This window comes from Leopardus geoffroyi, chromosome B1 (assembly GCF_018350155.1).
Source record: "Leopardus geoffroyi isolate Oge1 chromosome B1, O.geoffroyi_Oge1_pat1.0, whole genome shotgun sequence".
Taxonomy (NCBI): Eukaryota; Metazoa; Chordata; class Mammalia; order Carnivora; family Felidae; genus Leopardus; species Leopardus geoffroyi.
Genome location: NC_059327.1, coordinates 164,550,494 through 164,562,905, shown reverse-complemented (window position 1 = coordinate 164,562,905; position 12,412 = coordinate 164,550,494). Strand labels below are relative to the sequence as shown.

Genomic DNA, 12,412 nt, shown 5'->3' with positions numbered 1-12,412 from the left:
AGGATCTTAGTTTATTTTATCCAAATTGTTCTTAAGGTGGGCTAAAAAATTCTCATGTAGAAAAGAATTTGGACGTTTAACGTACTGGGGTCAGTATTCTTTATAGTGGCAAAAGACTTGCTACCTACTCTTAGAGATTTTATATAGTCAGTGTTCTCTTCAGATGGTTCCAATATGCATGAATTTCAGTTCCAACGAGTTGATTAAATAATACCAGTTTCCCTGCAAATCACTATGTAAATAAACAGATGTGCATCATAATCCCTAATTGTGTCACTTTTTTTTTTTTTAAGTTTTATTTATTAAAGTAATCTCTACACCTAGCATGGGGCTCGAACTCAAGACCCCAAGACCAAGAATCGTTTGCTCTTCCACCTGAGCCAGCCAGGCATCCCAATCATGTCACTTTTCCCAAGTCTGTTGTGATTGGTCACTGCACATTTGTTACTTGTTCACACAGACAGCAAAATATAACTATGTTGCCTCCTGGTCTCCAGCGATAAAACTCAGGTGATACTTTGCAAACATGGATAATCAAGGGAAGAAACTGGCCAATAAAGACTAAAGTGCAGCAGAGAAAGGAAAAGTGATACCCCTGTGAGTGAAATTCAAATGAAACTTTACAGGAGGTACAGAGGAAAGAGCCGGCAGGGAATGTTAGCAGACTCCATGCACACAGCCAGAGGAGCCCAGGGAGGGCAGACTCATTCACACAGTAAGGAAGTGGTTGTGACATAGATTTTCCAGAGGAAGTGATGCAGAGGGGGGAAAAAGTGTCAACACTGGAGAAGTTCTTGGAGACATTAGTAGACGCTAGTATACAATAACTGTATATTAGTTAAATTGAGGGATCAAATATCCAGTTTGGTATTCTAAAACCTGTGATGCGGACATTAATATTGAAAAAAAAAATGTCCTGCCTTATTACAGGATATGTGGATACTGACTAGCAAATAAAACAAGTTACTGCCATATAATCAATACATCCTCCCGAGGAGAAAGTCCCTAACATCAAGGAAAAAAGATGCCGGACGGCAAGCAGCGACAAGCCTGGTGACCCAGGGGCCTGAGGCCCTGTCTTGAAAACATGACTTCTGTTATTCCCCTCTGTACCTTTTGTTACCAGGAGATTTTCACGTTTTCTTTTTTGTTTATTGGGGTTCTGGAAATTAAGAGTAGGTGTTTGACTTAATAAGACAACTACATCCACACATATCAAGGGTAACTCGGATTTATCTATCGGTCATGGAATGAGTATAGGGCCTCGTTACTGACAGCTAAACAGATCCAGGATGACTTCTGCTACTTCTGCTACTTTGATAGCACTTGGAAGAATACAACTGAACAGGCGGAAGGATTTGCTATATCAACGCCCACAGCAGGGAGCAATATGGGACAGCTGCAAAGGAGAGAGTAAGGGAGCAAGCAAGCATCAATCACGTGTGCCCTTTTATGAAAACTGAAATGGCAACGAAGGGAAAGAGCTTCCTACGTACGTAATCATATCTTCAGGCTCCTTATTGGACATCTGCACGCTAGTCATACACATTGGTCTCCCAACTTCTTTGTCCAAATGTCTGAGAATGCTATCTAATGCTTTTCTCACTTGAGGATAGTACACTGACATTCCTAGAGAAAAAACGTCACGGTTACAAAATGTCAGAAATTAGATAAAGAACAGTCATACTTACTTCCCATAAAAAATAAGAGCCTATCTTTAAATGGCATCGGCTTATTGGTGTCACCAAGGAAAGGAATTTCAACTGTGATACACTCTTCTCCCTAATGATCATCGTTAGTGTACTGGACAGAATATATAAAACTTAAGCACGGAACTAAAATTACTTTGAAGGAAGTACAAAAGGCAGTGAACAGTATCATGTAAGAAAATAAAGACCAAACTGGAAGACTCTTCATATGAAAACTCAGAGGTATTATCAAACCTGTATTCATTTTTCTATCACTCTCTACTGGAATAACCACACTAGACAAATATATTCATTTTAGATTTGATCATAAATGTTTCCAAAGGAATATTAAATTGTATCACAAAGCAAATTGTCTGGCTGAGTTAACACCAACCTATGACTTTTGCTTCCTCGTCCGTCAACGTTTTATTGAGAAAAATTTTCTTTACACGGAGAGTGTTTCCTGAGGGAAGGATGACCCCTGTTGTTGGCATCGGTGGCTCTCCGTCCTTCTGCTGCAAACTGTCTGCTATTACAAGGAAGACTCTCAGGCCTATGTTCATTCTCTTCAGGAAAAAAAAGTTTCAGAATGAAATCAGAAGGTCAGAAAATATCCTTTTTTCTTGTTAAAAACATCTCGTCAATTAACACTGGGAGGGGGGGGGGTGGGCAGGAAGGCCCAGGAGGACAACCAACCTTTCTGCCCAACATTGTTTAACTAGTTGAGGCATCACAATTTGTTTTACTATCAAATTCCCAAATGCCGTCCCTTCACTTGAGGTCAACTGGCTCTCCTATTCTCTATAAAGCTTATTTCAAACCTCTTCCTGCCTGCCTGCCTTCCTTCCTTCCTTCCTTCCTTCCTTCCTTCCTTCCTTCCTTCCTCAGCAGTCCTACCCTCCTACCATCCCCTCCCCTCTCTAGGCGGATGACAGATCTCCTACTTCACAGAAAGAAAAAAACCATCAACTGTCCTCAGTCTCTCACTACGGTAACTAACACCTCTTCTCCCTCTCCTTTGATCTTATGACAGTCTTAGGGGGCACTGGGCTTCCTGGTTGTTAGAATTCCATTTGCTCTTGCTTTCCCAGGAATGGGAATGGTACACCACCAATGACCCCTTCTCTTGCTTGTGTCTTCAACATTTCCTTTCCACCGGGGACATTCTGTTACCTGCTGTTAGCTATGCTCATCTTAATGAAGCAAGTCCCCCCCCCCCCCCCCCCCCGCTCCCCCATAATGTTTTCCTGAGGCAACTCTCACTTATCAGTGACCATTCTGCTCAAAAGAGTGGTCGGTTTGCCTGCAGCCTGTTTGACTTTTCAGCAGCACAGGACTGTCAACTATTCCTTCTCTTCCTGAAACACTTCCTTCCTCTGATTCATCTGTGCCATGGCTGGCTGAGTCATCTCTGCTGGCACTTCAGGTTTGGCCTCTTTTAGCCGCAGGGCCAATGTTAGACTGCTTCAAGACGAGGTCTTCGGCTACCGTCTCCCTCAACTCATGTTTCCTCTCTCAAAGCAACTTCATGTATCTACATGGCTTCAGTTAGCACCCACACCACATCACCTGTCAATTTTAAGCCTCATTTCTCTGAACTCGGACCCTCAGACCCACTTGACATCTCTACCTGGATGTCAAAAAGATGTCTCAGGTTTGACTCATTTAAGCCAAATGTACTTTCCCCTCAAACAAGGTCCCTTCTCAATGTTTCTTTTCTCAGTTGGCACTCTTCTCTCCATCTGCACCACCACTGTCTCCGCCCAAGCTGCCATTTTTTCTGACCTACGCCACTGGTCTCTAAGGTAGGTGTGTGCATCCCCATGGATGTGCAAGATAGCTCGCTGGAATACAGGAAGACAATAAAACTTTTATTTATGGTTTTTTTTTTTTTTAATCTAAATAAGATTAAGATTTTAAGCTTTCCTCATCTTTATATACAACATAGTACTGGTGCCCTCCCTCAGTCTAAACATCACATGGTCATGTCACATAGTCACAGAAAACATCTTGAAGAAGTGGGAAAGCTCCATAGTGTACTGGGTTTCACAGAAGGACCCGCACGTACTCATTCTTTTGGTGTGCTGCAATTTGCTTGTGTTTGATTAAATGAATTAATGGATAATTTTTTTTCTGGCTTTAACTAAACTAGCTCTCGCAAGCTTAAAAAGATTCTGAAGAGAAAATGGAGACTGACGATAATACTAACAGAGTAAGCCCATGGAAAAGAACAACAAAACACAGAACTCACACTCTTTTACTCCTAGCGTAAGAGCTTCAGTGAGGAAAAAAATTATATTCAGAAATAAACTTATTCAATGGGAGAAGATGTTTTTGAAAATGGATGTTCAAGAAAATCTCATTACATGATTTTGACGCTGGAAACCACATTCAGTATATCATCTATAAAAACACTCATTTCTCATTTCTGCTCACTGTATATACCTAGAAATAATTATTCATGTATCTTAAAAATCCTACAAACGAAAAGCTTCAACAACTTTCCAACTTCTTTGTTAACTACATAAATGTATGTTTTAGGATTTGATTATGAGAAGGACCAGCACAGTAATTTTAAAGAAATAAAGAGATAACCTTTTTATATTCTCCAATGTTACTTGCAAAATCTTTTGAACAATCTAAAAATGTAATGTCTAATGAGTGAGTTAGGGTTTACTAAGTGGATAACAGGGCCACAGAAGTAGGAAATATTTAATATTTAATTCTTTTGCCTTTTTATTTTTATCAATCTCCCTCTGGGGAAAAGGATTTTTGCCCATGTTGTCTCTAACACCTACAACAGTGCCTGACACATTTTTGGTGCTCAATAAATGTAAAGTAAATGATATTTATTTTTAAAAATCTGATACTGATATTAATAAATGAAACCTGAGCTCATGTCACAACCTTAGAAGTCAGCTACGCTGACTCATCTAGAAAACATCCTCCCTTGATAATTTTTCACCCTACTTGAAACTACTACTAAAATTGAGTTGGCTATCAGTAAGGTGAAATAATTGGTCCTAGATCATCACACTAGTAATGATAAGTAAAGCTTCTAACTAGAGATTGGAGCTTGAGAGTTCTGATTCCAGAAACTGCTCTAAAAAAAAGTTTAAATAAAAAGATTATGAGATAGGATAATAATTTTTTTACCTCTGGATTAATGGTGAAAGTTTTAGTAGATTTTCCAACACTGAGAAGATCAAATATTATTTCTTTCATTGCAAAATCCAAACGTTCCTAGAAAAAAATAGCAATCAAGACATCTTTATAACTTTCTACTACTATATGTTGGGTATCATGTTAAGAATCATACATATAATGGCACCAGGTTTGTATCCATAAGATCTAGGTGGACAAAAGAAAAATACGTATGAATTAAGATTTTAAAAAAATGACTATACATATATTATTTATCAAATGATTTAATGCCCCAACAAACAGGATAAACATTTTAAACATTCATTTACCAAAATCATATTCAAAAATCTAAGTGAAGAAATTCCCAGAATGATGGCAAAAGGGAGTCCTGAAACAACAGGTATGCGGCAGGCCTAGCGAGCAGTGAGTTCACACAGGGACGGTAAGAATAGGTCTCCAGGAAGGAAATCTCCAAGGAAAAAGAAGATCAGTAAGATTAGCTGATGTCTGAGAGGAGTTACATAGTTTTCATGGAGTGTTGGTATAAGGTGATTAATCCAAGGGGGTGGACAAGATCCGGGGGCAAGAGAAAGGAAAGAGATGTGAGCCAATGGTAAAAGTTTTGTAAATACTAAATCTTTTTCTTTTTTAATGTTTACTTATTTATTTTGAGATTTTGAGAGAGAGAGAGAGAGAGAGAGAGAGGAGGAAGGACAGAGAGAGAGATGGAGGGAGAGAATCCCAAGCACGCTGTCAGCTCAGCCCCCAACGTGGGGCTCGAACTCACAAACTGTGAGATCATGACCTGAGCTGAAATCAAGAGTCACATGATCAACCGACTGAGCCACCCAGGCACCCCACTAAACACTAGATCTAAAGCACAGTTTGCTTTCATTCACCTTACCGACACATTTATATCCATCCAATTATCATTAGTTCTGGGCTGCCGTAAATAGAAATGTATTCATTTTGTTTAAATATTCCTTATTTCTTTACTGTTAAAAATAACATTACAGATCATCTAAATTGTCACAGTTTTAGTTCAAAGAGACCACAATGAATATTCTGGAATCAAAGCATTTTCCTTAGCTGATGAAGTAACCTTACCTATGCTTCTTCCAGGGCTGATGTCCCCAAAGGGAATGTGACCAAAACCCTGGATCTGCTTGCTCAGCACCTGTTTAATCCCCTTCTAATAACCCTTCCTTTATTAGCAGAGACTAGAAAGCTAAAATTGTATTTCTCAGAATGCCTCAGAGCAGTGGGCTTCAGGATGTGATTTAGATCCTACCAACTGGTATACTCATGTGAGTCTTTGGGAACTGACATATAGGAGGAAGTGGAGGAGGACAGGAAGGAAGGAATCCTCTACTAGTGGGGACCATGGCAGCAGCAGGATTCTGAAAGAACTGTGATGACTTCCTAATTTGGCAGCTTTTTGTCTATGGCAGAGGCCACAGCTACCTCGATAGCCCAATTCTGCAATTTCCTCTTAGTCATTCGTAGTCCTACCAGTGATTCGATTCTGTGAACCATCTATATTCCTTCAAAGCTCCCTTTGGGTTCAATAGCTACTGTGGATTCTAGTATCTGTACCTAAGAAACTAGATGAATGCATGAGAAAACAATTTGCCAAAAACCTTTGGAGATACTCAGGAAGTAATCAGTCAATGGAGCAACAGCAGGACTGAGAAATACTTCCTTGACCCTTCCTACATTAAGTGCTCCACCTGTGGGTCCCCTTGAGTTCCGTTATCACGCTTTTAGATGTGTAACAAATTTTAAAACTCCAAATTACTTCAGTTATTGTGAGGTAAGGCACTTACCTGAGCAATGAACTGGATAATCTTCACAAATATATTGAGAGGTGTATCACGAGGAACCACACTACGTGAACCTTTCGGAAAAAGTGCTGACACTATGCTCATAAGACGACTATGAAAAAAAAAAAAAAGACTGAGTCGTAAAGAGATAATGACATCAACAAACATTCTTCCTATTCTTCATAAGAGGTCAAGAAAATGCATTCTCCTTCTCAAGGTCTTTATAAAATGTTAACTATAATGTCATCAGTGTGATTTTTTTTACCAAGATCTTTATAAAATCCATTTTAATGCAAAGGCACTCACCTCTGAGTTACAGTGTTGCTTTCACATTTTATTCTAATTACATAAACCCACAACAATCTATACAAAGATTCCAGTGCAACTCGAGACATTTTAGGATCTTTATTCTGTTCAAAAACAAGAGAGAATAAAAAATAAACTTATTAACCGACTTGCAATCATTTAAGATTAAATACAGTCTCTGCCAACAACTAAAAGCCCTTATCCCACTCCTCTCTGTATTCAATCTAAAGCAGGTTTAAATATGTAAATATACGTTCGGTATATAGTAAGTACAGAAAGCTGAGAGGTAATTCCGAGCCATTCCTTCAGTAAAAATATCAGAAGGATATTCATACTTGAAAGAACTCCTATCTTATACACACATCAACCTACTTGGCAGTAAACAGTTCACACAATATTGACATCATGATAGAAGGATTCCTTATCTTTGGAGCAATTCACTGCAGTCCAAACTTAATTAAAACTTAGGCCACCAAAGGTTATTATGGGTACTTGCATTTATGAAATAACGCAAACTATTGCTGAGTGATTATCCTTACAAGAGGGACTACGGAAGAGCAAGGACTCTGAAGTCAGGAATGACTGGCCACACCTCACCTTTGGGGCACTTTTATACCACTTGGTACCACAATTTCCTCACCTTTAAAAATGGAGATAAAATGGTACCTACCTCACACATTAAGGAAGTTTTTGTGTGAAAAACACTCGGAACACTGCTGGCACATGTTAAATGCTCCATAAATGTTGTTATACCTTTAAATTTTACTTAGACATTACTTAAATTATTATCATTTAGAATAAGAAAATTATTTCATTTCAATCACAACTTGATCAGCAAACTTTTTCTTCATACCACTTATTATAAAAAGTAAGGTTCTCAGATGACCAGTCATGTAATGAGATTTAATGCTGAATTTTGAAAATGTAGCTCATGATCAACTTTATTAGGAGAAATTCTTTGTGTATGTTGATGGTTGTAGGATGCACTGACTGTCATAAATCAGCATTCATTTAATTTAGTTTGCGGGATTTCTTATTGTTGAGTAATTATTTTATACACAGCAACAAACAAAACAGGGTTTTAAAATTCTAAGTAATTTAGCCATTCTATTTTACTTTTTCTTGAGAAATAGAAAAATGGACAACTATGTATGATTAAAAGCAATACAAAAAGATAACAAATGACAAGTAAAAGAAACAGAGCGATCAGAAAATAGAATTTTGCACATCTATGTGAAGAATTGATATAATTAAGAACGGAATACCAATTATTCTGCTGGTCAGTGTCTCAACATCAGTCCCTACTTCTATTGCCAAATCATAACGATTCCAAATTTCAAACACACTCCCCAAGTAGTTATTAATTACTAATGTAACTAAGGTAACATATAAAGTAGTAAGTAACGTGTGCAGGTTACTCGTAACAACCAAGCTTTTTATAGTACTTTCTTTTCTATCATGTAACTTTTTTTTCTGTCATTTAAATGCAAGATATCAGGTATCAAAAAATGTTCAATTAGTTTGATGTACATTCCAAATAGTATTTTCACATTAAATTATATTTTCAAAACACAACTGATACAAATTAATACATGTTATATATTAAAAATATTTAAGTCCAATTCCACATAAAAATGTCTTCATATAAATGGTTAATAAAGTATTTTGGATTATTTTACGTTAAGGGCTGAGATATCTAGAATGAAAAAAACTTGATTTTCAAACTTTCCAAGATGGACTACTATGTTTACAAAGCAGACTTATTCTACACTGAACAAAGCCAAAACTAAGATGAAAAATGATACATCAATTATTGTGTATTCAGCCACTGAAATGCTGTCAAACATGTCTGAATAATAAAAACATCCTAAAATGATCTGAGCCTTAACCAAAGAGTAGATAATTCCCCAGTTACCATTTTGGTATAATACGAATAAGCAGATTGTTACATACATTAAAATCCAATAAACATTTAATATGTCCAGTATGTTCTTTGGCCGCAATCATCTTAATGTATCTTTCCCTTTTTTCTACCATGAACCAAACCCAAAATATTTTGCTTAAAATCCAAACCAACAGGAGACAAGTTTTAAAAAGTCATGCATCAAAAATCATACTTAAAATCTAAGCTGTCTCCTTAATTGCATCGGAAAATGTTTTTTTTTTTTTTTAATTTCGTCTATAACAGTGTCACTAATGTAATGTTAATTAAACAACAAATTAAACAGGATATTTTAAAATGGAGGATTTTGGTTAAGAATCAACATTCATGATCACTTGTAGCTCGTAAATTCATCTTCTTGGGATGACATTAATATTAAACATGTAGAGTGTCCCTGCTGTGTGCTAGTCTTCTTTTACAAGAGGGGAAGCGGGCTGGAATAAATACATTAGACATGCAATGCAACAATGGGTAAAGGGGAAAAAAAAAAAAAAAAAAAGCCACACTTAAAGGAGATAAAGCAATATTTTACTTTGTAACATCAACACAACTCACCTGGAGTGTTTCTATTTGTTTTCTGATACTGTTGTTAGATGGCATCTAAATAAAGCAATGTGAGACAGCAAACATAAACATGAGACACAGCACATGCATGTTAGATGAAAATAAGCACAAAACAAGACAGCTCTTCACCAAGGCCTCTATTTAGAAGAAATTTGAAATTTCCAAGACAGTGGCCAGAAACACTAAAGGAAAAAAAAAAAAAAATCCTATAACTTGGGATATATCTATATAATCCTTAAACTAAGAGAAAATATTTAAATTATTAAGTACCTAAATTTTCCTCTCAACGCACTGCACTCGAGTTCTAGCAAGTTTAAATTTTTAGAAGAAAATAAGCATGCGCTATAGAAAACAACCTTCAAATTATTTTTATCTGAACTCCACTACTCTTATTATTTCCCCCCCCCCACACCCCCTCTAATTATTCTTCAGAAAACTTACAATCACTTTTCACATAATAACCTCGACTGATAAAAAGATAGGGGAATAGGAAAACTACCAAATTCTGTTTAAGGACAAAAATGACAGATGTGACATCTTCTGTGAATTCAAATGGATGTTTTCTCATGCTATTTATGGGCCGATGGGGCGAAAGCCCATGTTCCGTGGTCACCACCTTCAAATACTGATATGGTAACTTTTTAAAAAGTGTACAATATTAAAGATTCTATTTATTCTTATGACTCTGGAGAATAAGGCCTTTTTTAATATCCCAGAATGACAGCCAGATATTGTCTGAAAATATCTAGTACAGCAAAACTCCTTATAGTCCATTAACAGATAATGGGTGGATCTCAAAGGGCAAACATTATGGAGCTGGAGAGATCTAGATGCAAACCTATCTCTATCACTTTTTGGCCCCCTGGCCGTGGGTTACTTATTTATCTTCTTTCAGCCTCACTTACAGTAAGAATTAAATGAGAGATTGTATTTAAGCATCTAGTATATAGAAGTATTAATAAGAATCAGCTTTAAGAAGTAATAGGTCTAGTAAGTGAAAACTTGTTATGGATTTTTTTGAAATCATGAGGTTTCTTGCATCTCAAAACAGAATCAGTTTAGGCCTTCATCTTGAACCAGTTTTTCCTGTGTGTGTGTGTGTGTGTGTGTGTGTGTGTGTGTGTGTGTGTATATATATATATATATATATATATATATATATATATATATAGCAAATCAATTATATCTGTTGCAACAGATAACTAGCGTAAGGTTTTTTACTGAATACTCCATGCCTTACCTCAACTCTGCAGTGTAGCCACAGTATCTAAAACTTAATAAACAGGAGCCAATTCGTAAAATTTCTGCTGAATAGAGCCTTAATGTAAGTTAAGGGTTAATGGCCAAGACAACTATATTCCAAATATTCATGCTAAGGTGGCTCTTATCTCCTTGAGCCTGGCAGAGCGACATTGCCATTAATTAAAATGGACAATATGCCAGAGATATTTAACAGGAGGTAAGGGTTCAAAGAAAACAGCATTTCAAATGAAAGCCTTAAGACAAAAAAATAAAAGTTAAGGTGCTGCGAAAGAATTGCAAATATGTTAGGTGGAAACATATATATATACAACAATTCCAACAAGCAACAGAAAAGTATGGATTGTCATGAAACAAAGCAACCTTTCAGAAAACACTTAAATGCGAGTCTGAAAATATTTTATTGGAAGTATGGAAAATCATACTACCCAGAAAATTATCAATTCCCCCTTTTAGTACCTGTATTGGTATGAATCATCAAAATGAGGACAGAAAACAGTATAATGTAATTAATTAAATAAAGCTTATTTTCTGGTTGCATGACATAAAGAGTTTAATAAGCTTGATTTGGTCCTGGGAATTTTCATACATAAGAAAGAGAGTATATCAAGTCTCATCCAAATATGAATAATATCAATGAGTATCTAGGAAAAAAAAGAGCCAAAAATGTTTCTCAAAGACTTTTATTTTCTGTATACCTTTTTTAAGTAATCAAGGCACTTTTGGAAATGATGTATAAAGTCACGGAAAAGATATATAGGATAATGTTTCCAGTGGATCATTCTCAAAGTGGGAATGAGAAGTCAAATACCACTATTTCTCAAATACCACAGTGAGCTATAGAGTCAGAGAAAAGTCATTTAATCTATCTGTGCCTCGCTTTCATTGTCTTCAAAGTATAAGGTTTCCAGTATTATCCTAACTTAGAGGAATGACAGGAAATAAGATGCCATGTCTGTCATGCTTCTAGAACTTGTAAGCAAATATTCAAATGTACTCATCTAGGTATTAAAACAGTGTTCAAATCAAGCATTTCCATGACATGCAGGTGAGGAATATTCCCATGTCCCGTGTCAGACCTTAACTGAGCTCCTATCCACAGAAGAAAAGCGGATCCTGTTAGATCCTGCTAGCAGAGTATCCAGGGAAGATAAAGATCCTTCTATCTCACAGTCTTGTTTACAACACTAAAGAGAGACCGGACGTGGGCGTGCCAAATAGTGTTAGTAACAACTATCCCTTGATTCAAGTCAGAATCATTTCAGGAGATTCTGTATCCCTGTGGATCCAATATCACACTCTTAGGTTTGGCTGGCACACTTTCATCAAATGTGCTTTTAGTGACATTTCATTATCAAGGCTTTTTTCACTTTCAGACTTGAGCCAACATGACTGAATTTTCTCAAAATGAAACACAAAATAATATCCGGAGGATTCTATCAGATTAACACTCTGTAACTCTAAAGGCATGTTTTTAGCACAAATATTGTTAGATCTAAGATAATATAAACAAACAGCTGTTAAAAATGTACAATTTTGCATTAAGACAAACTAAACTTTCAATCAAAAGTTGATTCATGTCAATATGTGATTCCCCACAGAAAGAATAAAGTACATTTAAGAAAAGCAATGTGGTAAAGTATTATTCTTCTAATGCACCAATAATAATGAGGGTTTTATTACAT

The 12,412-nt window shown here is 36.5% G+C and overlaps 1 protein-coding gene across 11 annotated transcripts in view; it reads right to left on the bottom strand.

The window, feature by feature from the left end:
• FRYL (FRY like transcription coactivator) overlaps positions 1 to 12,412 on the bottom strand; it is a 272,775-nt gene that overhangs the window by 102,504 nt on the left and 157,859 nt on the right. For 8 of the 11 annotated variants that reach the window (XM_045474132.1, XM_045474131.1, XM_045474133.1 and 5 more), the window contains 6 exons: positions 9,459 to 9,503; positions 6,962 to 7,065; positions 6,659 to 6,767; positions 4,845 to 4,931; positions 2,083 to 2,254; positions 1,497 to 1,629 (listed from right to left, as the gene is read on the bottom strand). In XM_045474132.1, coding sequence (XP_045330088.1) covers positions 1,497 to 1,629; positions 2,083 to 2,254; positions 4,845 to 4,931; positions 6,659 to 6,767; positions 6,962 to 7,065; positions 9,459 to 9,503 — 650 coding nt within the window. The remainder of the gene's footprint in view (positions 1 to 1,496; positions 1,630 to 2,082; positions 2,255 to 4,844; positions 4,932 to 6,658; positions 6,768 to 6,961; positions 7,066 to 9,458; positions 9,504 to 12,412) is intronic. The other 3 variants (XM_045474127.1, XM_045474129.1, XM_045474130.1) reach the window with 1 other exon arrangement.